At 49.5% G+C, this 25,742-nt stretch overlaps 11 protein-coding genes across 11 annotated transcripts; 6 read left to right on the top strand and 5 right to left on the bottom strand.

The window, feature by feature from the left end:
• Nucleotides 1-272: 272 nt before the first annotated feature.
• On the bottom strand, nucleotides 273-2,295 carry Asppvi_000555 (uncharacterized protein; the record flags this gene model as incomplete). The annotated part of the gene is made up of 3 exons (XM_043296864.1): nucleotides 273-717; nucleotides 778-1,067; nucleotides 1,120-2,295. The coding sequence occupies 3 exons, from the start codon at nucleotides 2,293-2,295 to the stop codon at nucleotides 273-275; spliced, it is 1,911 nt and encodes a 636-aa protein (XP_043152799.1).
• A 2,195-nt stretch (nucleotides 2,296-4,490) lies between these two features.
• On the top strand, nucleotides 4,491-6,261 carry Asppvi_000556 (MDM34 family protein; the record flags this gene model as incomplete). Its single annotated transcript, XM_043296865.1, has 2 exons — nucleotides 4,491-4,825; nucleotides 4,878-6,261. The coding sequence occupies 2 exons, from the start codon at nucleotides 4,491-4,493 to the stop codon at nucleotides 6,259-6,261; spliced, it is 1,719 nt and encodes a 572-aa protein (XP_043152800.1).
• A 772-nt stretch (nucleotides 6,262-7,033) lies between these two features.
• On the top strand, nucleotides 7,034-8,497 carry Asppvi_000557 (CCDC47 family protein; the record flags this gene model as incomplete). Its single annotated transcript, XM_043296866.1, has 3 exons — nucleotides 7,034-7,100; nucleotides 7,194-8,070; nucleotides 8,122-8,497. The coding sequence occupies 3 exons, from the start codon at nucleotides 7,034-7,036 to the stop codon at nucleotides 8,495-8,497; spliced, it is 1,320 nt and encodes a 439-aa protein (XP_043152801.1).
• A 632-nt stretch (nucleotides 8,498-9,129) lies between these two features.
• Asppvi_000558 (chitin deacetylase) lies at nucleotides 9,130-9,999 on the top strand (the record flags this gene model as incomplete). Its single annotated transcript, XM_043296867.1, has 3 exons — nucleotides 9,130-9,467; nucleotides 9,518-9,882; nucleotides 9,938-9,999. 3 exons carry the CDS (start codon nucleotides 9,130-9,132, stop codon nucleotides 9,997-9,999), a joined length of 765 nt encoding a protein of 254 aa, XP_043152802.1.
• Nucleotides 10,000-10,750: 751 nt separating this feature from the next.
• On the top strand, nucleotides 10,751-10,957 carry Asppvi_000559 (uncharacterized protein; the record flags this gene model as incomplete). Its single annotated transcript, XM_043296868.1, has 1 exon — nucleotides 10,751-10,957. The coding sequence occupies one exon, from the start codon at nucleotides 10,751-10,753 to the stop codon at nucleotides 10,955-10,957; it is 207 nt and encodes a 68-aa protein (XP_043152803.1).
• A 161-nt stretch (nucleotides 10,958-11,118) lies between these two features.
• On the bottom strand, nucleotides 11,119-12,025 carry Asppvi_000560 (nitroreductase family protein; the record flags this gene model as incomplete). The annotated part of the gene is made up of 3 exons (XM_043296869.1): nucleotides 11,119-11,324; nucleotides 11,387-11,501; nucleotides 11,564-12,025. 3 exons carry the CDS (start codon nucleotides 12,023-12,025, stop codon nucleotides 11,119-11,121), a joined length of 783 nt encoding a protein of 260 aa, XP_043152804.1.
• Nucleotides 12,026-13,016: 991 nt separating this feature from the next.
• Asppvi_000561 (inositol-pentakisphosphate 2-kinase) lies at nucleotides 13,017-14,081 on the bottom strand (the record flags this gene model as incomplete). The annotated part of the gene is made up of 2 exons (XM_043296870.1): nucleotides 13,017-13,196; nucleotides 13,248-14,081. 2 exons carry the CDS (start codon nucleotides 14,079-14,081, stop codon nucleotides 13,017-13,019), a joined length of 1,014 nt encoding a protein of 337 aa, XP_043152805.1.
• A 2,018-nt stretch (nucleotides 14,082-16,099) lies between these two features.
• Nucleotides 16,100-16,698, top strand: Asppvi_000562 (thiamine-binding protein; the record flags this gene model as incomplete). The annotated part of the gene is made up of 4 exons (XM_043296871.1): nucleotides 16,100-16,168; nucleotides 16,277-16,382; nucleotides 16,457-16,559; nucleotides 16,629-16,698. The coding sequence occupies 4 exons, from the start codon at nucleotides 16,100-16,102 to the stop codon at nucleotides 16,696-16,698; spliced, it is 348 nt and encodes a 115-aa protein (XP_043152806.1).
• A 280-nt stretch (nucleotides 16,699-16,978) lies between these two features.
• On the bottom strand, nucleotides 16,979-18,251 carry Asppvi_000563 (uncharacterized protein; the record flags this gene model as incomplete). Its single annotated transcript, XM_043296872.1, has 3 exons — nucleotides 16,979-17,751; nucleotides 17,817-17,992; nucleotides 18,055-18,251. 3 exons carry the CDS (start codon nucleotides 18,249-18,251, stop codon nucleotides 16,979-16,981), a joined length of 1,146 nt encoding a protein of 381 aa, XP_043152807.1.
• Nucleotides 18,252-19,008: 757 nt separating this feature from the next.
• Nucleotides 19,009-21,558, bottom strand: Asppvi_000564 (uncharacterized protein; the record flags this gene model as incomplete). The annotated part of the gene is made up of 1 exon (XM_043296873.1): nucleotides 19,009-21,558. The coding sequence occupies one exon, from the start codon at nucleotides 21,556-21,558 to the stop codon at nucleotides 19,009-19,011; it is 2,550 nt and encodes an 849-aa protein (XP_043152808.1).
• A 392-nt stretch (nucleotides 21,559-21,950) lies between these two features.
• On the top strand, nucleotides 21,951-25,635 carry Asppvi_000565 (putative C6 transcription factor; the record flags this gene model as incomplete). Its single annotated transcript, XM_043296874.1, has 9 exons — nucleotides 21,951-21,979; nucleotides 22,147-22,225; nucleotides 22,301-22,361; nucleotides 22,412-22,496; nucleotides 23,401-23,584; nucleotides 23,642-23,697; nucleotides 23,755-24,176; nucleotides 24,224-25,116; nucleotides 25,177-25,635. The coding sequence occupies 9 exons, from the start codon at nucleotides 21,951-21,953 to the stop codon at nucleotides 25,633-25,635; spliced, it is 2,268 nt and encodes a 755-aa protein (XP_043152809.1).
• Nucleotides 25,636-25,742: the final 107 nt, after the last annotated feature.

The raw sequence follows: 25,742 nt of genomic DNA on the forward strand, positions 1-25,742 counted from the left end.
GAAGAATGAAATAGCGCCAGTTCCTCGAATTGCAGCCTAAATAGGAGAGATGAATATTTCCTCCACTTCAAGATGAACATGATGAAAAAATGTAGAACGCTCAAAATTGGCGATGGCTGTGCAGATGCGAGTAGGCTGATCCAAAGGAAAATATAATAATACAACGTCCGGTGCAGCTGCTACCATTGCGATGACCCTGTATGCTTGCAATGTAACTAACTCCGAAATAAGCCACTGTCGCCTCCCAGATGCAGGTGTATCAATGATGTGATTCAGAAAAAGTCCTCCTCGCTTAGCCACTGCGAGTCAATCGCGTAAGCTACCAGATCCGCAGCACAGCACATGTCCTTATGGCCATGCTCGAGATCTAGCAGGTCTAAGACGGACTTTAGTCTGTCCTCGAGTGACTTCTTTAAGACAGAAACTTTTTTATCTGCTTCCGTGACATGTATTTGCCCAAGGAGTGGCTTCTTAGCTTTCTCGCCGAATTTTTTCGCCTGCTTCGTTTCGATATTTTTATTGGGTGAGCAGGGGGCCAAGGGTGATCTTGTTGCGGCCGGTTGAGAGGGCTCGCTCTTGCGATTCTTGAGAAGATTCTTGAGGATGAATAAAAGCCAAATGAGATTTGTTCGAGGCGCGTATTCCGCCCAGATGCCTGGAATATCGGGGGTCTTTCCGGTATCGACCGGATTTCCCGTGTATAGCTCTGCGCGCATACTAAATGTCAAGTTAATATCATGATTGCCATATTATACGTTACGAAAGGGTTGGTCTTACTGTCTATACGTGTCTCTCAACAGAACCTCGTCCTCGTCTCGGCCGATGGCATCGAAAATTTGCTTCTTATCGAGATCTGATGAAGCAATGTCCACAATCTCGTCGGAATCATCACTGGCCCGCAGCTCCGCGCGTGAGAGAGAGTAGTCGATGATAGTGGTTTCCAATGTGCTGAGGCCAAAGCCGCTAGTCCATGATTGGCGCATTATTTCGATATCGGATGGAGGCGCCATACAACCGTCCGGACGTGTTGTCTTGATGCACACATTGCCGAGGTGAAGATCTCGGTGCTTCAACAGGGTAAGCCACTGGCTTTTCGGTGTATACTGTGCTGGTACTCACCTCAAACAATGCATATTCTTCCGCTCTGGCGAGCGCCATTGCAACGCCCCAGAATATATCATAAATTTGAAAGATTGAAGACCAGGAGAATTTCTCTAATTCGCAGCCGGCATCGTCCATCTCCACTATCGCCCACAGCTGTGTATCGGGATACGCCCTTTTACTCGAAGGGTTAGGATTCATGCAATCGTCTTTTGTCTTTTTATAATGGTCCCAGGCAACTTGGAAAGAGTCCGGAAATCGACCCTGAACGACGTGGATTTCTCGAAAACGAGCAAATCCTGGAATCGGATCCAAGTATTTGAGCATTTTGACCTCGGAAACGATTTCCTCAATGCTCGTGAACTTTTTCGAACCGGGGCCGCTCTGCGCTCGTAACGGAACGACTTTGAATACTCCATCGCCGTAGGCCCTTAAGCGTGCCAGCTTCAACTTGGACATTTCTTTCAGGCAAACTTCCTCTCTCAAACGCAGCTTGTATACTTCTCCGTAAGATCCTTCAGCCAATTTCACAACCTCAAGCGCATTGCCAGCTCGAGCAGCCCACGAACTGAATTTCTGGACACCCTGGGCGGCAATCGGCGATACAGCCTCGTCAAGTACGGCGCGGACATACGCGTTGACTTTTCCGTCGGGGACGCAGCCTGAGGACAGACGTTGTGCGGACTTCTTCTGCCTCGGCTTCCTAGCTTTGTTGTGTGTAACGCTCTCGTATTTCTTCTCGCTCGTAGGCTCTGTCTGAAGCTTTCTCGGAGTTATTCTGACCTCTACCATTCTCTCATAGCGTTTCTCTGATTTCGGTGTATTTTGCGCTGGCGATGGAGTACGGGCGATCTCTGGCTTCAGCGGCTCGAGTTTTGGTGTGGGCGTATGTTCCACTTCATTTCCTTCATGCAAGGATTGTGCAGGTTTTTGCTCGTTCCCCGCATCTACAGGAGATTCGTTCAATGTAACTTCAGCCAGTTTCGCTTGTATGCAGTCCACGGCATCCTGAACTAATTTCTCTGTCGCCCTTTCCAGAGACTTTACTGGGCTGCCCTGTTCAAAGACTGCTCGCGGCGCATCAACTCTCCGTTTTCCATAGACTCTTCTTTGGGCACCGCGTGCTTTCGAGGTTGGTTTCGAATCCCATGATGTCGCGTAGGTTGCAGTCGTTGGTGAGGGTGGTACCAGCATCGTGATGGGGATTATTGTCGGGATATTGTATGTATGTTATCTTTCAGGGGAACCGGCCATCAAATGGGATTTGTTTTGCCGTTCATTCTGGTATTCATAAGAGGACAATCTGGACGTCAGGGCTATTGATGTATTTCCAAAACCAGACTAGTGTGGAGTTGCCCGGGTGAACCTGGCATTTGGCGAGATCACGTGACTTGATTTATATACTAATCTTCTCTCATTGTTTGTTCATTATCCAACCCTTTTTGCCAGGAACTTGTTCAACAGACATTTCTTTCTAAAATAAAAGCTTGCAGGCTTGAATACTGGGCAAATGTGCTCCTGAATTCTGCCAAGTGCGGGTGAAATCTCCGAGTAGACACATTCTCCTGTTATCTCTGGGCCTTTGCTCAACTTCGCAGATCTACTCCATAAGGACGGAAGATATGTCGTACTCTGATGTGAAACTGTCCTGATGAATTTGACTAGTTCATCAGAGGATATAAATCACAACCCTTAACCATGATACGTGCACCACTATGGTGGCATGCCCGTTGCTCGAGTCTCGTGTTCGTTAATGGGACAGAAGAAGAGAGCCGCCTTCATTGCAAGTCCGCGTTCCGCGAGATCAGATTCACTTGAGCAGGGCGGGACAATGCATGCCAAATGAGTTTTGGACCTCAGGTTCAGTTCACACGCAAAGCTATGCAGGGCCATGTATGGTATGAGGCCGCGCATTAGTGGAAGTGCGGACTGAGGAAAATGGTCGGAGCATATGAGATGGCATATGAGACGGTCTGTAGTCATTGATCAGTGCAATCATCACCAGCATTCGAAGCGAGGTCGTGGAAGACGATAGGCAGAACGGCTGGCTCCTCAAGCTGTTTCCCTGCAGACCTCTTTTGGGAAAACGAGACCCGAGAGCAGCGAGAAAGGAATCTGACGCCCGACGACCTTAGGCTCTTAGCCGAAGCATAACTTCCAACGGCGTGGTTGCATTGATGTTTTCTGTCACTCCTGTCACCATACAAAACCTTCCAAAACCACCATCGTGATGAAGGTTTAATGACGGGATAAATTGGGACGGCCTTGTCGACTGAATTGATGCAGGGGGGGAGCGGTGGTCTTAAGATCTGCACTATAGCAACTGGTTATGGCCCGTTGGCTCCCCGCCAGACGTTCCAGAACCCGTCTGAAATGAGCCGCTAGTCATTGAATATTGACCTAGATCTCTGCCGAGTGCTGACAATACGGAATATCTACTACATTGGATTAATTGAAACAAGGAGGTGCAGGTGCGCGGAGAGTATTATTGTCATTATTGAAGACGGTCGAACGGAGACAATACATACCTGCTAGCGTACCTAGTCTAGCTAGATAGAGGATGAAAAACAAATTTTCGAGGGTCTACGGAAAACTCGGGGTAGTCCGGAACGAAGATGGTGGGTTTGATGGGGATAAATGGAGTCATCTTGTTATTATTCTTGCATCATTACTTGCTGCGAGATCTCCATTAATTTAGTATGCCTGAGAGACTCCATAATTGTGCATATCATTATCACTAAGGAATAATATCGCTAAGTATGTAGGCAATAATTGAGGTAACTTGCATGAGGAGCCTTGTTGAAGCTGACTGAGAGTGACGTATTTTTTTCTGTTTTTGTTCTCCTATTTTCGCTATTTTTCCTTCCCGCCCCCTTGAAGATTGTAAGACGAATACGGATTAACGCAACCACTATGTTGCCAAAAACAACATCAACTCCATCAGTCCTTGTTTGTATTCCTATAGCTTTCAGTAATCATTGACATGGGCTAATTGTAAAACCTAAACCACGACCTCAAGATCATTGTTTAAGTCGAACCTCATCACCAGGTGTCGCGTGGATCACGCGAGTCAACTTGCCATCTGGGTACTTTACCCACTGTACCGCCGGGAGCCCTGCGCCTCGGGAATCCTCGCTTCGACCATCTTTTTTCACTCCTCTCTCTCCTTCCTTTCGCATTAACCCATAGCCTCGAGGCTCTTTCATCGCATCAACTCCTCCTCACATCCCATCTTCTATTCATATCTTCTTTTCCCACTCCATCCTATTCCTCAGTTTCTCTTATTCCCCCTTTACGCCTTACCCGTCGTTCAAGGACGGACATAATTTTTTCTTAGCGCGCCGTGGGTTCCGTCAGCTAACACTTCCATCTTCACTCAATGCTTTGCTATGGCATTCAACTTCAACTGGTCGCCGCTTATGGCGGACGCGAGTTTCTACACTCGTGCGCAAGATTTATTAACAGCTGCGCTCAATAAGTCGCCGAAACCGCCCATCATCGTCGACGATATTATCGTAACGGAGCTCAACCTTGGTTCCATTCCCCCGGAGCTGGAGATCTTGGAGATTGGAGACCTGGCGGAGGACCGGTTTCGAGGCATCTTCAAGATGTCCTATTCGGGTGACACATTTCTGACTCTCAAAACGCGAGTCCAAGCGAATCCGCTGAATACGTATCTCCTCACACGACCCTCCTTTGCAACGCCCCTACCTCTGGCTGCAGCGTAAGTGACTAGGTTTTGCTGTCCCTCTGCATAAGCTGACCCTTTTCTCCAGTACTCCTCTGACAATACCTCTTCAAATTACTCTTTCCGATTTTAAATTATCCGGCTTTGTCATTTTGGTCTTCTCGAAACAAAAAGGAATCACCGTGGTTTTCCGAAACGATCCGCTCGAATCACTCAAGGTTTCTTCGACTTTTGACTCTATCCCGTTTGTGCGCGATTTCTTGCAAAAGGAAATTGAAGCGCAGCTCCGTATCCTCTTTATGGATGAGTTACCCGCTATCATACATCGATTGTCGCTCCGGTTGTGGGTTCCGGAGTACCGAGCTGGAGAGGAATTGCAGACTCAAACGGAAAGCACAAATGGCGAAGGACCTGGTCAAGATCCTCTGGCCAGCCCACCACAAGATCCCGTCGACGCTCTAGGAAACGCTTTGAACGAGTCAGAAATCGAATCGCTTTCCTTGGATTCCTCTGTCGAGACTCATTCGCTGTTTTCTCAGAAAAACCTTTTGCGCTTGGCTGCCCTTACGGATTCTCAACGAACATTATCACTCTTCACCCCTTCCATTCGAGAGGTGGTTTACCGCGCATGGACCTCGCCTTCAGATCCTACCGATGCCTCTGGAAGCGTGACGTCACCTTTCAGTCCCGTCCTTTCCAGAACGCAGTCCCACGTTGGCAGTATGTCGTCCTTCCCAGATTCGGCCAGCATGGTTTCGAGCCAGGGTCGGTCTTCAACACCTTCCCACACATTTAGCGGATATGGCTTGAGTCTAGGGGCTGGCCGTCATTCGAAGGCTCATGCTCGAAGGCGAAAGAAGCGTGTTGTGGATCTGCGTCGCCCAAAGACTACTGATGACGCACCAAGCGTGAGCGATGAGAGCGCATTTACCGAGTCGACCAGCGCTCCCTCCATCTGCTCAGCCCCTCTTCCCGTCCTAGATGAACAGACCGATGATCCGGTGACGCCGCCCTTGTCCCCGGATAGTGATCTACACCTTCCTACAATTCCCGAACGACACCGTATGAGTATTTCTCGGCCTGCGCTCCGCCGTGAGATTGCATCAGAGATGATCCACGATACGGCAGAATCTAAACCATCGTCCAACCCTGTCGGACAGGCCACTCAGGACGAGGACATGAGCGCCACGCCTCGTGCCACTGTGCGCGCCCATGGTGCCTCTGTTCTTGAAAAGGGAAAACAGGCCGCTGGTTCGTCTGCAGGGTCATCGCGACAACTACCCTCCACAATCCTTCCGTTTATCAATGACAGTCCTACCGGCGGGGTTGTCGACCAGGCCTTGGTTGAAAGGCTCGCCGGAGAGATTGCGCGTCGCATGAGAGACGAGAAATTCATGGCAAGCAACGCCTGCGGTCCCTTTTGGGACCGCCACAGCCAAGAAGAGTCCCCTCCGCCGGCCTATGGCCATTGATCCATATTATTCTGGACACTCATGAGTCTCTTGTTCTTCTCTTCTTCTTCTCTTCTTCCTTCCATGGCTCTGTGCCTCAAAATCCAGCGAGTCTGGAAACTTAATGACCGATACGACAATGCCTTTAATTGCTGGTTATTTCGACTATTTTATTCATCTGGTGTCTCTTTTGAAGCGGGTCCTAGACTTTCTGTATGATGAACTGTATATCTAAAAGGCGTCGGCGTTTTTTTTGTCTTCTTTGCGGTGTTTCTTGTATTTTGCCCAGGATACCACTCCTTCACTCACTCTTTTGTCCGAACTGTATATCTGTCTCTGCTGTTTCGCCCACCCACTCGCTTTCTCTCTTTCATATCTCTCTTTGTTCTTTATATCCATCGTGGTAGCGACTAGCCATTGGTATTCGGCATAGGATGGGATGGTGGAATCGAAATTGTGTTAACACAAGCCTCAATGTTACTGGCAACAATTCCTTAATCTACTACTGAGATCGTAAACTTCATGAGCACACCCCGTCGTCACCCTTGATATCAAATTTTTGTGTGTCTAGACGAAGCTCGTGCCCTCACCGGTCGCGCACCGTGGTATCACTTATCTCGGGGTTATGTCTGGAGCTGCCCAGAGTTCGGCTCCACAGACTAAACCACCTTAGCGCAGCTCCGATCGCGAACGTCAAATCGACCCCAACCCTTTCCCTCCCTCTTCGCTTCCTCGCCTCTCTCTCCTCTGCCACGTTGCGATAAGCCTCCGTTGATCAGGTCTTCCTTCCACAATGGCTGGCATGCTAAAGAATATGTTTGGCGGCTCTCAGCCGTCAGATCCAGCCAAAGTTGAGGATGGTGAGTGCTGCCCCATTGGTTCTGGGAAGGCATCATTTGCTCCGTTCTTCCTATTGTCATTGCTCTCCTGACCTGTACTTGTCGCTTCTCTAGATTTTGCCGACTTTGTGAAGGCTCCCGAGCCGTCCCCTGCGTCCATAGTAGCGGGGTCGTCGTCGGTCCCTGCCCTCGACACCCAGGGTGCCACCGCCGTTCCCTACACAAAATGGTACCGTGTTTGGGAGCGGACCTCTCCCAAGGACTTTATGCAGGAAGCAATGGTCATGCCATTGATCCTTCTGATTGTTGTATTTCATCTCTGGGGCACGCGCAAGAATAGACGGAGAGTCAAGGAATGGGCTCAGGCTCATGCGCCGGCTCTCCAGAGCGAGTTCGCGGTCGTGGGATTCGATGGTGTCCACAAATCCACCGGCGAGGCCGATACTGCTCCTGCGGAATTGATCTCCCCGGAGTCCATCTTGAAGGAGAAGTCTGCGCAGGAGTTCATCTCCTATGCCACCGGCAGACAGAACGTCGCCTTCGTTGACATGTCTATCAAATTGCCCAAGCGGTACAACCCCATCATTTACTGGTCCGATTATGCTCTCAGCTTTTTCTTCGACAGCTGGCAGGCTCCTACCGAGACGTTCGACGCAGTCGCCTACACCTTTGATGGCAGAGAAAAGGATTTTGTTCCCGTACCCGCCAACGATACTTCCTCCCTGAAGGTGAACAACTCGGCCTACGATGGCTTCATCTGGGCTGTTGTGCACAAGAACCACATGCGCAAGTTCCGCCAGGATCGCTACGATGCGTCGATGACTTTTACCAAGGACAATGCCAAGCTACCATCCTGGGTTACCGTTATGACAGAGAGTGCCGAAATCACCGACACTCTCCTCACACCTGAATTGATTCAGGCTATCGAGAAGGCTGGTGATTCTTTCAGATATTTCATTGTCACTGACCAGCCCATCGACAAGCCCTTGAAGTGAGTCATTCCATGGTTAAAACGGAACATCGAGACTAATACTACTCCCAGGATCGAGGAGACTACACCCCGGAAGCGCATTCATTATTCCGTGTCTCTCCCCTCGTCTGCTTCTGGTTACTCCGCCACCATGCCACTGTTCAACCAGTTCCTTTGCTTTGCTGACAAGCTCGTTGCGTCTGCTCATTTCCGTCCGGAGGTGATGCGCAAGATCAAGCACGTCCGTGAAGAAGAAATCAAGAAGCTTCGCCGCGCTGACGAGGAAGAAAAGGCAGAGGAACGCAGGCTGGCAGCTGAGAAGATCAAGAAGGAGGAGCGAGAGCGACTCCTCCGTGGCATGACTGCCGAAGAGCAGCGCAAGTTCCTTGAGCGTGAATCGCAAAAGGGCCAGAGACGTTCTATGAAGAAGTACACCAAGAGAGCATGATCGCTTTCAGATTCTTTCCGATATTGGAAATCGACGGTCTTTCTTCGTTGCTCCTTACCTTTATATCAATGTATTCATAACTATATTTGTCATGTGTGGGTGCGCGATGTAGCTGGGATTCGGAAGATGAACTTGAAAGCTTTCTTGATGGAATGCTGACTTCACAGAGATATACTTTCGAAAATCATTTACGAAAATCATGCACTTGGCCTGTTTAATGTCATCATAATCTTCCAGTTCGAAAAGAAACTGTTAATAGTCCATAAAGCGCATGCTCTGAAGGCACCCACAAAAGCTTTGAAAGCCTGCGTCTCTACATGCTTAGAAGTCCTCGTCTCCTCCTTCCCATATTCTTTCCACTCAAACTTCTTGCAAGTGCTAGCATCACAACGATGCGGCAGACACGCCTTCCTTATCCTGAGCTACACCTTCCTCGTCTTTCCTTTTCCATCTCAGGCAGAAGGCTATAAATATTCTGCGCTGAGTCTACTGTGTCCAATGCCGATTCTTTTCTTCTTGTCATTCCTCCTATACAGACCTCCAGACCCTTACCTATACCACTTACTAAAGCACTATCAATATTTCACACTCTTTATTCATTTTTACTCTTTGCTTAGCTGCCGGTCGTCATCATGGTCTCCTCTCGCCGCTGGGCTATGTTCGTTCTTTTCCTCTCTGCCTCAAACCTTGTTCGCGAAAGCTGGGCATCTCCTCTGAATGAGACCATTGGAAAACGAAACTCCCCTGTGCCCTTCGGAGCCATCTTGGACAGATGCGTCATTCCTGGTACGGTCGCTCTGACCTTCGACGACGGACCGTTCGTCTACACACCCGATCTCCTGGGACTTCTCAGTGCATACGGTGCGCGATCGACCTTTTTCCTCAATGGCCAAAACAAAGGGAGCTTCCATGGTGACGCGGCTGTCGTGCGGCGTATTTTCGACGAAGGTCATCAGATTGGCTCGCATACGTACGTATCCACCGGTTCAATCCATTGTAGGAGTTTACAGTTGTTCTTAGCTGGGGCCATCCTTATCTCACCTCGCTGGACTATCCCGCCATTGTCGCGCAGATGACCCAATTGGAAGATGCCTTTATGCAAGTCCTAGGATTCTATCCGACATACATGAGGCCTCCTTTCCTCGCTTTCAATGGGCTGGTGCTGTCGGTCATGGGTGACCTGGGGTACCATGTCATCAGCGCGAGTATCGACACGAAGGACTATGAGAATGACCATCCCGATTTGATCTCCCGCAGTTTTGAAAAGTTCCGGAACGAGTTGAACGCCGGCGGAAGCATCATCCTGTCCCACGATGTGCATGAGCAAACCGTACATACACTAACAATGGCAATGCTTGAGGAGATCCGCGCGAGAGGATTGCAGAGTATGTGTCTATTGATAATGTGATTTACGCTTAACATATGCTAATCCGTCGACAGCGGTCACAGTTGGAGAATGCTTGGGGGATCCGGAGGCATTTTGGTACCGAACATCTCGTTGAGTCACGAGTCCTTGTAGTTAGATTGTGCTCGTTGCCGTTGATTGCCGTTTCTTGCTTTATATCCTCTTCAAAAACCAATGATTGATTTGGAGCTTTCCCCTGCAACTAAATGTTCTGCTGTGTTGAACTTCTTGATTTGACCATTTGTCGCGAAGGGTAACTTTACTAAGTTATCTCTTATTGTACGGAGTAGGTAGTTAGGTTTAATGTATGCATACAAAGATCGATCTTCGGCTGAAACTCGGAAAACCCTCGCATTTTCCCGCGTCGATAACATTTTTCTCGCCACTCCATGTTGGGGTCTTCGGCGGGCGCGAGGCCTCCGGCGGCCGTCGAACGGCGGGCCCGCCGAAGCAACAAGGTAGGAGAAATTTTGCAATGCGTAATTTTATTTTGTTTGTAGGACTCGCGGTCTGAGCCGTTTGGAGAGATATAAATGTAAAGAATGCTCAAAGCTGGTCAAAATGGTTGTCCAAGTCCTCCTGATTTCACGTCACGTCACCTCTTTCTTTGGCCGTCACATTATCAGCGGCGAAGTAGGGAACCGTTCTTCCCTACCCAAACATTCTACCAGGGTCTCGATTTGAATTTCTGAAGGGATAAATAAAAGCTCCACGGGGATTAGAAGTTACTCACTCGAAACGTCCTCTACCTGCTCCACTGAATATCGAACTTCGCACATCGAGCACCCAACATCCTATACTTCTACGGCCTCCGCCGCCTCCACCTAACTAATTATATACAACCCACCATGGGCGACCTCCTGACCAAACTCAAGCGAATACTGAGTCTCAAGGCACTCCGTCAACGATTATCAGACGCCGGATGGGTCCTAGCCGCCAAGCAAGATCTGGATGATACTTATGGTTTTCCTCAGGGTCGATATGCGGGCCAGGGGTATGATGACTACAACTTTCCTCCGTCCAGGTGGGCGGGACAGGGGTATCAGCGGGGATAGATCATATCTCCTCCTGACGTTTGACGTCAAGTGTGGCCAGTGACGAGTGATGACTTCATGCTGTGTATATATGTATTGTTGTATATATATATCTCTAATCTCTAATCTAAATCTATTCTACTCACACTATGTCTAGTGTAGTGGTACAAGGATGAGGTCAGTTATAGCTTGCCAAAGATCTTAACCCGCTCTTCGATGGGTTTCTGCGTCTTCTCGCCTGGTTCGCCCTCCGGGCTACCGAAGACGAGCTGCGCGATGAGGCGCCAGTCCGAGGGGATGTCCCATTGTTTGGCGACGGGGCCGTCGATGAGGGGATTGTAGTGTTGGAGGTTTGCGCCGAAACCGAGAGACTCGAGGGCTGTCCAGACTGTATCGTGGATATTAGTATGCACAAGCGCAAACGCAGTTGATACGGAGAGAAAAACGTACGGAAGTACTGATGCATGGCATTCGAGTGCTCCGCCCAGGGCTGGAAGTGCTCCTTGTAGGTTGCGAATTTCTCGGAGAAGGGCTTGATGTGTGCTGGGTCTTCGTAGAAGAGGATCTATGGCGTGGTGGGTTAGATTCATGGATCTGTTTTAAGAGACTTCTGATGGAGAGACATACAGTCCCGACACCATTCTTCATGCCCTGCAGCTTAGGTAGGGTCTGATTCTTCCATGTCGCCTCGGGCACGGCGCCGCTCTGGACGAGCTGCATGAAGGTGTCGATGACAATTTCCCAGAGGCGCTCGTGCTCGGCGTGCAGGAGTACCACGAGCCGCGTGGACTGGGTATTGAAGGAGCTGGGGATGTGCTGGATAGCTGCGTTGACGAGCTCTTCGATCTTGGAGTCCGGAACTGGGCTGTTCTTGCCAAGTTTGTAGATTGTGCGGCGGGCTTTGGCCAGCTCGATGAGCGTGCCTGTGTTGGACATCTTGGGTGCCGCCGCCTTGGTCTGCGAAGAACTGAAGGATCTATGACCTCTTGATAGTGTGGATGAGATGAGGGCTGCTTTGCTGGTGGTCTGGATGGGGACACGAAGGAACGAAGATAGAGGGGAACGAGAGAGGAGTCGAGGGGATGCCATGTTCTTGTATCTGTATTTGTACTTGAGGGTGTGGATAAAGCGAACGGAGCATAATTCCGCGCAGTCGAAGGGCAATTATATATCTATAGAGGGTCGGATGTGCTATAGAAATATCAACACCACGTGGCATAATATTGATATAATCTGTAGTCATCAAATCTAAGCTCGCTCGGAATTACGGAAGAATGGATCATTAACGGTTTTACCCGTTAGTTCAACGGAGGCTAGTCAGATCGAAGGCGTTTATTAATAATATACTGAGATAGCGGTCTAGAGACATAGAATCCCTATTTCAATGATCTCTGCAACGACAGCAGGCTTTAACCACGTCTGTTGAAGCCGTATCAGTCCTGATCTTTGATCTGCGTATGGAGTTCTGGATGCCAACCTCTGACGGCCTACGTAGATTCCGCAACGTGGTGATGTCCTTGAGTTCGACGACTGTGAGGAGCCCGGATGATACTGAATCTGTACTTTGACACTTGAGACGATTTCTCATCGAGATAATGGTTTCTACTGTATCCAAAGCAACAGTCTAGACTTCCGGATATAACGGTCTAGACCCTCCTTCATTGAAAGACTGTCGATAGGGATGAAATGACGTCATATCTCCGGGCTGGAGCTTAACTAATACGGACTAGTCAGGGCACTGGTCAGGAGCATTCATGCAAAACTATCAAAGCAGATGAAAATAACCTCGTGAGATATCATAAGTAGCAGCCACGCTATCTTGAAGGTGTTCTAATATACATTAAATGGAAACAAAAGCCGCCCATAATAATGTCCAAAAGGTGTCGCCAGGATTAGATGACGGTATTGATAACCGAAAATAAAGTGCTGAATATGTCCGAGGCCTTCATCAAATCTAGAAGTTTAAAAAGTTGACTATGCTGTTAGAGCATGGTGCCATGGGAAAACTTCGATGCTGGCAGTTAAATGAAGAAGCGAGCGTAGTCAGGAGACTGCAAGGTCTCTAGGCATGACATTACGCCTAAGAACGCTGCAGCAGGCACTCACTTGGGGACAAGTCACTATTGTTGCCCAGATACCAGCCTTCTCCGATCAACTGGCTTTCCAAATTGAGCCAGTATTGTGCCTTACCACCGGCTCCAGTTTTGAGGTCCAAGTCGCCAAGGCGAATTTCCACTGGTCCCATCTCGTCACGCGGAAACTAAAGTCGTTAGTGAATCGTCTCAGACATAGAGGGAGTCGAGTGGCCTACCTTTATGAACATCGTGCAGTCTCGCAAGGTCATCGCAAGAGACTGCTCTCGAGACTGCGCCGATGGCCCATGCAGCCCCACATCACGCATAGCCTTCTGATGCGTCAAGAGTTTCTGTAATGTAGGGTTGCGATAGAGGATTCTTGCCAGTCTGGCCTGGTCCTCACTGCCCTTGACATACTTGGCTGCGCGAAGGACATTCTCGAACTTGTCGGATACTAGGTCCAACGGACAAAACGAGAGCTCTTCAGCCCCACCTGCTCTCCGACTCTGGTGATTTTTCATGTCCCGCAACGCGCACGTGCGACATCTCCGAGCATTAACTGGCGCTGATGGTGACTGCATGAGCCATTTAGGTTTCAATTCCGCAAGCACGGTATCTGGGGTACAATGAGTCGTCATATCCGTAACAAGAAGCCCACAAGGCTCTGTGACCGAAAGATACACCCCTTGACGCTTCTTGGGACGTTCGCCATTGTGCTCCGCTGCGCTTAATTGCTCATTGCAACGTTGCACAAGTCCATTCGGAAGGTACACAAGCTCCTGGTCCACCAGTTCCTCAGGACTGAACAATGGGCGGATAGTTCTGTCGAAATTACGCGCAATCTCCTGGTACGAGATTCCTGTCTTTGTTTCCTTTCGAAGTCGAAGCAATTTCCCCTTGAATTCTGGAGGAACCGTCAAATGAGGCCCAGAAGCGCTATGAATGACCGTTGGGCCGATGTGACTGGGCGAGGGAGCTGAAGCAATACGATAAATGATATTGGCTCCACCCTCAGCGAGGTATATGAGTTGAGCTCCAGCGGGGAGCTCCAGAAAAGCGGGTTTTGTCATTCGTCAAGTGGCCTGTCGATGTATGGTACTCCTTCTCCGTATATGAACCATTGTCTCCTGACGAGAATTGGCTTTTGGAAGATCAGTAGTTCCGGAGGAAACCTCGAAGATGTTGTTCGAGTATCCTGGGCTGACCTTCCTCTTTGTACACTGTTAGATAACGGTTAATATACTCAAACAAGTCGAGCACGTGAGTCGGAAACGAGTAGTGTAGTGCAGACTTCAAATTGACGATAGGACATCAAAGCTGTAGCATTGCCGAACAGGAATCGAAAAGTTGTATTTGTCTCAAGTTACTTTTTCGCTGAGCGTGACTGAACGCTATGGTCCCGGAGAGGCAACAAAGTAGGGCGAAGTAAACAGGCTCTCAGAGGTATCTATGTCAGCCTGAATCTGCTATTCTACCCTAACACAGTGGAAGTGTGTAGCCAACTGTGTCACTGGTAGATATCCACCGGAAAAGAACCCCAACCCCGATACCGTTTAGACCGAGTGGGATTAGATCAAGGAGTCTGTGCCTGGTTGATAGCCGATGGAGACAGAGCTGCCAACTTCGTGGTGTCTGTGGCCCTTGACCCTGGGAGTCTTAGGCAGGTTGCACCCAATCAGGTTGGTGGCGGCCAGAGTAGTGTGAAACGATTTGAAGATCGGCTCAATAAGTTCAGTAGCTCGAGTGCATCCGACAGCGGAGTATTGCTGGGGAGAATTGCAAGTTCTTTAAGATAGTCTCTGAAACGAGAAACGAACCATCGAAGACCACAACACGGTTCAAACAATATAATAAGCCGTCCAGCAGCTCAGATGCTCAATCCTCGGGCGTCGGGCACGCCGACAGCGTTGTCACTGAACAATCGACAAACGGTGCACGGCTCTAACAAATAGGCGGTCAGCGCCGCATCGGAAGCCTATTAATGCGCTCAGACGACCTGCAACGCACTGAAGGAATAATGATGCGTGGTCAGTTGATGCGATGGCGTAACGGTGACTGGCAGTAGAATCATGCAAGTAATATGAGAAACTGAAAAGGAAAATTGCATAGGACGAATGCTCAGACGGACAAGGGGGTCACGTCCAGTTTCAAAGTGGTCTGCTGGGGTCTCCCTGTGTACCGTGGAATGGGCCTCACTAGCGAGCAAATAGAGGCGGAAAGGAGAGGACGGACAACAAATAGAGAAATAATCATAAGATAAGGTGCCTCTCTACTCCCATGCTTTCAATCAAGTCATCTTCGAAAGATGACGCAAATTGAAGGATATGCCAAGGCATCCTTCTCATCTCGCGTAACCTTATCATCCACCTTGGCTCCCCCGAAAGGAATGAAGCAGAAAACCCGTCTCACGGCCTGTCGAATTGGCAAAGCCTGGTACCAGCACGAGGAACTACTGGGGTCTCTCGGAAAATCCGGGGAAGGAAAAGAAAAAAATGGTAAGGCAGTAAGGCTACCGATAACCGATGACCGACGTATCAACCTAGAGTACTCGGGCGATGGGTCCATCTGTCGAGTCCCTTGGTGCAGCAGAGCATCCGTGGGTCTATCACATCTCGTCTGAATCGATAATAACACCTGGAAAGTGAAGATGTACAGTTTGAGATAGTGTACAGCTACATTGCGGCAGTCCGTCAATAGCAGGGGAGGAATCAAGAGATATCATCTGCGGTGAATATGAGAAGTGGCGTTGCAGAAGCAATTGTAGCTGCAGCATCATGTATAGTAGCAAGATTAGAAACAGATGTCGTCATTGGGAGGGAATAACTTAACTGCGTAAACTCGAGCACAAGTATCGCAAGTTTGGCTGCAAAAACAGCAGATTGAAATTCTGAACAATCGCGATACTATACGGAGAGTGCCCCGCCGCTGCAGTGTTTGTACCCCGCGTTCTTGAAAGAGTTTCCTTTCCGATCAAGCATCTCGTCTTCAAGATCCTACCCCAGTCAAGTCCCATCGCTTCGAGTCACAGTTGCAAAATCTTCACCAACGAATTGACTGCGCAAACAATCCCGTTCAATCTACCGAAATCATGGCATCTGCAGACATTGCATCCATCCCGACTCCCCCTCACTGCACGGCAGACTTCTGCTTGATTCCGGTGCGTCATCCATCCACCCCAACCACTCAATAACCCATCAATCCGCTCGGATGCTCAAGACGGCCAGCGCATACATACAGATACTGACCTTGAACTCACAAATCACAGATCGGGACCTCCTCTCCTTCCGTATCCTCCCAAATCGCAGACGTCCAGCGCCTAATCGAAAAGTCCGGACTCAAATACGTGATGCACTCGGCTGGTACAACGTTGGGTACGTTCTGGAATCCTGCATTCATCCTGAAGCTGGCCAACTGGCGCGGTCACTGATATCGGTCCTTGGAATAGAGGGTCCCTGGGACAAGGTCCACCAGGTCATTGGTCAGGCGCATATGCTATTGCACCAACAGGGTATCGTTCGGATCCAGACTGATATCCGGGTTGGCTCGAGGTTTGTACTCTGCTCTTCCTACGTCCCTGATTTGGTTTTGGCGCMAGCTGACTCGATTTCCCGTTCCAGGACTGATAAGGAGCAATCGTTTGAGGATAAAGTAAATAAGGTGCGGCAATTGTTGGCGCAGGATCAGTGAACGCAATTGAGTGCTGGTAAAGAGAAGTGTGTACGATCGTCTGGCATTGCGGAGGCGTTGCGGGTTCTAGGATACACAGGTAATTCTATATTGGTCTAGGAATACTATCCACATTGAAAATCGCCCATAGATATAACAACACAAGACCCAGATATCTCTGCTGCATGATGATTCCCAACTCCCAAACACCAACCATGCACTGTACGACACAGAAATACACGCGGTTCAAGAATATCGCAAAATTGAAGTAATGGATGAGCGGCATGAAATGACGCTGCGGCTACAGAGTTATACCGCCGCCGAGAAGACTTCCCCAGTCTCCCCCAACCCAAACCCAGTCGCCCATACTGGGATTCGAGCCCGATTTGGCCTGCTGTACTAGCTCAACCAATCCCTTGAAGACGTTCGAATAGGTTGAGGCAGAGCTCGTTTGCGTGGTCGTGCTCGAGCTTGAGCTCGTTGTGAGGTTGGTACGCCCAACAGGCGAGGTGACATTATTCAGCTTATCCACGGTATCGATGGCTGGGCCTTTGTCAAAGAAATCCACCAAGATAAAGGCCGGCTGACGGCCGTAAGCGCTCTGGCACTTCGTCGCTGTGTCTCCTAGATTCCCCGCTCCGCCGGAGGGTGCATTTGTGGTTGGGGCGTAAGTGGAGTTGGGATACTCAATATTCAGGATGGTTGTTGCATACAGGAAGTGGTTCATCAATGGCAGGCGGTTGGACGAAAGCGCAGCGGAGAGATCATTCTTCACGGTGGACGGCCGATCGGGACTGCAGGAGAAGTTCGATGGCGAAGTTACGTCGTAACTCGTCTCCCATACAAACGAGAATTGATCCATAAGGTAAGGGGCATCTGTGTTGGAGTCCAAGGACGCCACAAAGGCCATCAGCCGAGTCCCATTATTGATCAAAGTCTGCAAGGTAGGCCATGAGCTTGGTGCGGATGAGGAGGTGGGTTTATATGCGTAGTCGACTATTCCTGCAGTTTCGAATTCGGAATTCAGATCGGAGGCAGAGGCGTTATCAGAGTTGACCAGCAAAACTGTGACGACTGGAGAGAAAGAAATGTCAGCCTTCAGCTAGCCATGCATAGCCGAGTCAAAGATAGGGACACACCATCATTCGGATTCGAGTCTAACCAGCTCTTGATCTCTTTTAACCATGTGCTCAGTTTCCCCGCGTCCAACAGCTCACAGCTCGAATGGCACAGGTGCCACTCCGAGTTTTGCAAATGGACTTGCGCCGTTACCATGCGAACGCCAGCGTCTAGTTGTAAAGTGGTGTTGTAGTATCTGTAGTAAGTATTAGCAAACGCTTGGCCGCTGCCGTACAATATGTTGCGAATTCAACTTACTGGTTCGCTGCGGTCGAATAGCCGGTCGATGCATCTCGTACAAACGGACTATCATGCGTCCCCAGATGTGTGATTTCCCCATAGGACTTTGAGCAGAGACTAGGAGAGTTATTGCAGGCTGTATCTCGAGGAAGCAGCGCTGTTGCGAATGTCAAAGGGAGAAGTGATAGGGCACCGAGTCCTAATTGTCCTAGCATGCTGCTTGCCTCTCCTGTAACTTGTGATGAAGAACACGACACTGCTATCTAGATGCGACTATGCAAGTACTGGCTGGGGAAGGAATAGATCTTCGGTATGCAGATTCCCGGAATGTAGATATTCTCTGCAGTACAAAAATGCAGAAGAAACTTGTTTCAGATTAGAATGGGAAAGGGGTTTGATGTAATGAAGAATGGTGGTGAAAACCAAGCTCTGAAGTAACTGTTTATTATTGACTATTGATTATAATCTGCCCCAGGCACTTGATGTTATCCACACGGTCTAGGAAAAGTATCAACTCAAACTCGCTATCCACTAACGGGCTGTGCTTGACAGCTCGGCATCAGAGTGATTGCGTTGTGAGATCCACTTAGGCTTGAAAGCCAGAGAGGATTGGATGGCGATCTGATAGTGCTGACTGCGCTGGTGGGCCCCTGTCCCACAGAGAAAGTCAGAAATGATTCAGCAAGCCTGGGCCGCGTTGCCTTTGGGACTATTCTTAGAACGGAATACCCCAAAATGAACGAACTAACTCGCCAAGGAACGACACACACGCCATAGCCGTGGCTCAGAGTGTCTTGCATCTTTATCGACGTTGCCTGGGTTCCAATCACGTGTTGTCGATACAGTGATCTGGACCCTCAAACATAGTAGTACTCCTGACTGCTAGATGGACTGTGGCGCGGAGCTACAGCATTGGGGGAGGACTAATGATATAAAGTTGTATGTACATAGTGGTCCTTAATATACAGCAATTCACTTGGTTTTGACGAATGCCGCTCCTTTCAGGCGAGCTTCTCTCCATAGCGTTCGTCCGGTCCTTCGTTGGGACATGTTCGAACATGGAGGATTGACCAGCTGGGATAAATCGTCGTCTTGCTGACCGTTGAAAAGGGGTGGGTTTCCCCACACACGGTCGATGTCTGCAATCACACGCTCTGGAGCATAGGGGCATTCCCTTCGTAACATACGGTTCATGTGTCGGCTGGATTGCCTTGAGTGGCCAAAGAGAACAGCCAAGCGATGTCGGCAGGCCCGACGAATCCAGCTGTGCCAAAGACGGACGCCATTGTGCTCCAGTTCGCGTAAAAGCACTAAACCTCGTACCCAGGGTACAAGGTTCTCAAGCCCTAGGGCACTATAACCGTCGTGATCGGGATTTGGGGACACTCGCATTTTGAATCCCCACGCGACAATAGCTGCCTGCATGTTTTTGCTAAAGACAGCTTGCAACATTCGGTCGCCATCATCCGGAGCTACACCGTCAGCTTCACGCCTTGGCCGGTCCGTAGAATTTATGATGAGAGAAACTGCATCGCCCGGTTTTGGGACAGCGGAATATTGGCGAGCAAGCCAGAGACAGCATCTGCGAAGCTCATCCCATTGATTCGTCATCCCGAGTCGTTTCAGCATCTCAATCCAGAGATCAGGAGACACGGATGTGCCCATGGGGACGACGCGCTGCAAAACACGGAAAACAAAATAAACTTCTTTGCTAGATGAAACATCTGTCCCTTGGACAGGTCCTACTCCTGGTCGACGCGGAGTAAGAGTATGCTTAATCATAAAGTCCACGCTTTCTTGGGCGAGTTTCTGACCACTTAGTGTCATTTCGTCCACCATCTTGGACGCAGAAGCCCATTCCCCCGAGGCGATGAATTTGCGAAAGTGGATATTGCTCAGTTTAGAACCATCGTCAAATATTTCCGTAAGTATGGCAAGTGTCATATTATAAGGGCGCCAGTCGCGAGCGATATAGTACGATATTAACAGCGACTCTTGCATCGCCGCATCTTCCAGTACATCGGGATGCTGATCGCTATGGAGTAAGTCCGACAGAAGTATGTCGCGATTTTCCGAGGCCAGTTTACGGATTAGTCGTGCGAAAACCGAATCGCCAATGGAGATGCCCGCTCTGTGAAGTTCTCGCAATCGAGCTGCAAGGTCCTGGCTCCCTTGAGCTCGAACTGCCATTTCTCGCAGAGATTGCGGCCCAATAGCCTGTACACCGAACATTCGTAACCCCGCGACGGTTGTGTCGAAGGTAAGGGCTTTGGTGGCAAAGAGCCGTGCGCCCAGTTCATCCTTGAAAGGCTTTTCTTGCAGCCAAACCTTTCCGCTGGACTCTCGCGTATAGTCTTCTTTAGCAGAGGCACGCTCCTCAGCCGATGCCACTCGGTCGGGGAAGCGATCCTTGCTGTAAGCCTGGAGTTCGTAGAATTTTCTCGGGCTGAGCTCCTTCGCACATTGGAGCAGGGGCTGGATCTCCTCGTAGGATTGCGGATGGTCATGTCTCTCAACCAGAAACGAATGCAGAGAAAATGCATCCTCAACACGACCCAATTGCAACAGCTGTGAGATGGCACAGCCATATATCTGATGACCGTCCGTAAGTCGGCATATGTTCTTGAAAGCGCTAATGCCAGGAGATACAGAGCGTCGTGTGGCCGTCGTTGGTAGGACAATTTTGGTCGATTCATTGACCATAGTTAGAGTTGGTTCAAAGACCCTCATTATATCATTTGGACAGGATAGATGGGGATGCTGAAGTTTCTTATGCCATCGAATAGCATGCTGGGGCATACCTCGCTCGAGGTATCCACCAACGACGACTTCGTAAAATTTGTACCATCGGCTTCCAGTCCTCTTCCAAAGCTCCAGCGCATAGGCCAACACCTCCCCCATGATAACTTCCCGCTTGAGCCCCAGATCAACGAAACTGTGCCAGAAGAAATCGGCCTGTTCCCCGACTACCGGCAGGTCGACACCGTCCACTCGGTCCGTCAAAGCTACCCAGATGTCCAGTGTTCCTCTGTCTCCATAGTGTCGCTGCCGATAGCGAAGCAGCTGCTCCCAAAGATCCAGCCTCTGTCGGTAGGCCGGATCGTCGACAAGGCGAGTACCGATGTCCTGGGTATGGCCGATATCCGATTCAAAGTCTAGCTTGTCGGGCTGTAGATAAAAGCGCAAAGAGGTGTCTTTGTCGGCCACTGAGGATTTGAGAGCGTTATCTTGTCGCAATGTACAGTCCTGTCTTGTATTCCGAGGCGACTGTATGTCATACACATGAAAGCTGGAGGGGCGCGAGGTCGATGATTGATTCAAACGCATATGAGTTTCGTTGCTGCTGGGTTCCTCGACCTCGCATCGCCGAACGCCCGTATTTTGGTGCGCCTTCCGCAAGCTGCATTGTAAACATTTAGTTTTGGACTCCAGGTTCTCGATGCCGATGGACTTCGATAATAGAGAGTCGAGAACCGAAACGGCGGACGGTCTCTTCAATAATCGAAGGAGAGCCGGGCGCATGAGTCCTGAGAATGGAAAGGTAAGGTGATAGAGCGGCCTCTGGGCATCCTCCTCATCGACAGTCCAAGAATCGACAGATACAGACCATTGAGAATGAAGCGACAAATAAATGAATGGCTCCAATCGTTTCGCATAGAGCTCTCAACTTTACAATGACAGATACTTCTTTTGGAATGATCGTGATAGAGAGAATACAAGTCATGTGACTATTACTAAGCACTTAATCCGAATTGGCGGAAGAACGAGGAAAGTCACCTGAGGCTTGACTTGCAGCTCCAAATCCGGATCCACACTTCACGGCATCGACTGATCATTGTTGCTGGTCTTCCTTCTCCCACCAAACTTGTCTACCTCATTTAGAAGCTGCGATATAGCATCTACACACCGTCAAGATGTTCCGCACTGTTCCCCGTATGGCTGGGTACGTTCTTCCCGATTCAATTCCTACCGAACCGGTATCCTCAACACGACTCGGGTGGGATGATCGCCTATGACCGTCCAATTCCTGTCGGCAATCTGCCATCTCTCTCCTCGGAATACTCAATTGCGCTATGCTATTTACTGACTCATTTTGCCTGGGATTCCTAGATTCGTGTTCCGCGAGAACCGTGTTCCTTACTACCAGCGTCTCTTCCAGCAGCACGATGGCAAGCGTCAGTGGTGGAAGGTCAGTTGGCCCGCGGGCTCACACATATATATTTCAATGACTGTGTTTCGCTGACTGGTACTTTCTTCATTGAAGACCGAGCGTAGCAAGTACCTCATGTACCCCTACCTCCTCTCCGTTTACGGTTTGGGCATTGGTGAGTTCTGCCACACTTTGAAGGAGTCATTCGTAGCTAACTCACTTTAGCCACCACCTATGCCATGTGCCGTATGGTCCTTGTTAGTATCCCTGCCCTTTACGATGTCCCTGGAGCCGGTTATCCTCGCGGCTTGTGCGCGTTCGTGGACTGACATTCAAATAGGGCCACAAGACCTGGTTCGGCAAGAACTAGATAAATCCTCGCCAATTTCCGATCAAACACATGGACTAGCGTCTCCTGGATCCATTAGCGGTGTATTTCTATTTCGACAGACGTGTTGCTTTGAGAGGAAATATCACGACGTTGTATATAAGATCAGCAATGGTATCAATGCAAGAGTTGATCAGTCTGTTCAAATGATTCGTCGAATTATTCCAGCGGTTGAGCTATGGCAAGACGGTCTTATATACTGAATGCCATCGGATATCGCTTAATCAATCTTAAAGAAAGAAGTCCTTGGAACAGGTGCTCGCCTTCTCTAATACTCCGAGCTGCCCATCTGCTAGACGCCTTTCATGTATTGTACGCTTACTAGTAATCGTGAGACTCCCACTTTGTAGCCCTATACGATTGAGCCCCCATCTCGATATCTCTCAGCCATGTTGCTCGTTCTTGTGGTACCGTCAAGGTGGGATTAGTAATCAACCGAACGGATATGGGATACAACCCAGTGTCCGCTTCGAACACTAACAATAATGCCTTGACTCTCAATGTGATCCATAAGGCGATTGATACAAATATTTGAAAGGGGCATGCGACACGAAATACAGTGGAAAAGTCTCACTTTTGTGCGAAAAAAAAAAGCCACAGAGCGCTTCTGTAGGCAATTCATATGAGATTTCGAGCATGGTCTGTCTATGACACGGTGAACACAACGTACATCCAGTCAACTACACGATTCTAACTCGGTCTGCTCTGAGATGAACCGAACATCTCTTGAGCGACCAAGCAAACGCGTACGGCAGGCATGCGAACCATGCAGGTAAGCCTGACCATCTTTCTTCGAGACTCGGCATGCTGGCTCACCATTTCATAGGCGCAAAAAGGCAAAATGTCCTGGTGAGCAGCCGGTCTGCTCGCTCTGCGCACGATTGCGCCAGAGATGCGCGTACGCTGGAGAAAGACGCAGGTCGCTACCAAATGCAACTCCAGACGGATCACCCTCCGTCGCCGCTTTTACTGCCGCTGATGCTCCTGAAGTGCGAGTTACTAGAACATTGGTGAGCTCGCTTCTCTGTACGAATCCGCCCTTTTTTTCCACGTTGACTGTGTCTCAGGAGGATCGTCTCGGGAGCCTGGAGGCGAAGATGGGTAAAGTTCTTGATGCTCTAGAGTACTGCGATTCCTACACTTGTCTCAGACCCGATCAGTGACTGATGATTCCAATTAGACGGAATAGCTCTAGGGCCGAACAGCAGAGGACAGACGATTCATCTCTTCGGCCAAATACTCTGAGCAGCCCTATCACCTCATCGATGATCAGTGCCATTACTCCACTTCCTACCTGGGAGAAAGTGCTCGCTGTGGCAGAATTATATCTCTTATATTGCGAGTCCCAGCCCCTTCCTCTTTTTCACCGAGGAAGTTTCCTTAGCAGCCTCAGCACTCGCGACCCTGAAATCCTCTACGCTATCCTCGCATTGAGTATACGATTCTCTGACGGAGTCTGCCAGGAGTTGAATGATCTTGCTACTCTTGTGAGCGGCTACACAGAGGTAGCCAGAGGACTGGTCATGAGGAGAGTTTCAGAGGGCCCGGTTGAATTATCTACCCTACAGTGTCTCTGCCTTCTAAGTTTGATCGACTTTACCAGTAAGTCTAGTCATTGGTCAACGGCATTCGAGTCTAACGCCGTTCAGACGGCAACACACATCGCTCGAGCATTCACAGTAGCCTTGCAATGAACTTGGCTCAATGCGCCAATCTGGGCTCCGAAACGCACGCTACATTGTCCGCGGTGGTCCGTGAAGAGCGGCGACGCTGCTTCTGGAGCATCTGCCTTTTAAAGCGCTTTCATGGTGTTGAATTTGACAGCATGGGGTTCCCTGATGGAAGTTTCCCCCCGTTCCCACAAAGCCCTGAGCGCCCTCATTCTCCCTTTTCGCCGCGCAGTCCAACCGATGAGGCTCGGTCTACTGGTATGGAAGACCAGGGGATCATTGCATATGTGATCATTCTAAGCGAGGTTTTCGCCAAAACCACGAGATACGTTCGTCGCCACGGCCGGCCGAGCAGTGTCCCACCGTGGTCCTCGCAATCAGAGTACTCCAAAATTATCGCGCTGCAAATGGACCTGGAAACACGCATGCCTTACATCCATCGCTTCAAACCGGCCAATCTCAGCGAGAGAACGACTGAGGAGCTTCAAGCCAACCGAGGATACTGGGGTCCGTGGTTCCTAAATCAATTTCTCTATCATACAAACCTCTGTCTCCTCAATCATCCGCTTCTCCTGTCGCTTAGCCTGAGGAACTTCAGGAACACCATTCCAGAGATATTCTTGCAACACACTTCGGACCTTATCTCTTCACATACCACCTGKATCATTCATTTCATAAACTACTTTGAAGATAAGAACTTCGTCGTCTCGGATCCACTACTAGGGTACAGCGCAGCTGTGGTGGCGACCATCGAGCTGCAGTTAAGTTTTACTGAAGATAAAACCATCCGACAAGAGAAGCGCGATCGCTTTTATAGATGTGTCAAGTTCGTGGAAAACATTGGGCAAAGGTGGCCTCACATGGCGCAGCTGGTCAGCGATTCTCTCATATTCTACAAGATGAGTTGACTAACAATGCTACTTATCTTACAGGCGGATAAATTACGACGGCTGGAAGGCGCTGTTTCAGGCTCTTATCAACCTGAGCCACGGGCTCAGAATAAGAGCCTACTGATAGACCTGTCCCGATTTTGGGAAATCCTCGAATACTCGTTTAACAGGGATACGGGCTCTGCTCGTCGCTTGTTCGGCGATTCGTTGTACAGCGAACCCCCTACCATTGACATGGAAGTATCGCAGACGTCTCCTCTACCCGAACCCACTCGCCTGAACTCACACTCTGAACCATCGCATCCAGGGTCACGAACGTCTGAATATGGCTTTCAACCTGCTCTGCCGGTTGAACCCCACTATGCCATGGGCTCAACAATTTCTCCGCGCCATCCAGATTTCTTCAACGATGAGTTATCTATCTTGGCCACAAACTTCTTCTCCCAGGGACAAGAGTTCTTACGTGGCAGTGACAGCAGAGAAGGGATTGGTAACTTCTAATTTATCCTGCTGGCGAACTCATCTGTATACAAACATACAAGTGTCTTTTACGTGAGACACCTAACTTCTACAGAATCTAAAACACCTAAACATATCGAACCCGTCGA

Source organism: Aspergillus pseudoviridinutans (assembly GCF_018340605.1).
Source record: "Aspergillus pseudoviridinutans IFM 55266 DNA, scaffold_1, whole genome shotgun sequence".
Lineage (NCBI taxonomy): Eukaryota > Fungi > Ascomycota > Eurotiomycetes > Eurotiales > Aspergillaceae > Aspergillus > Aspergillus pseudoviridinutans.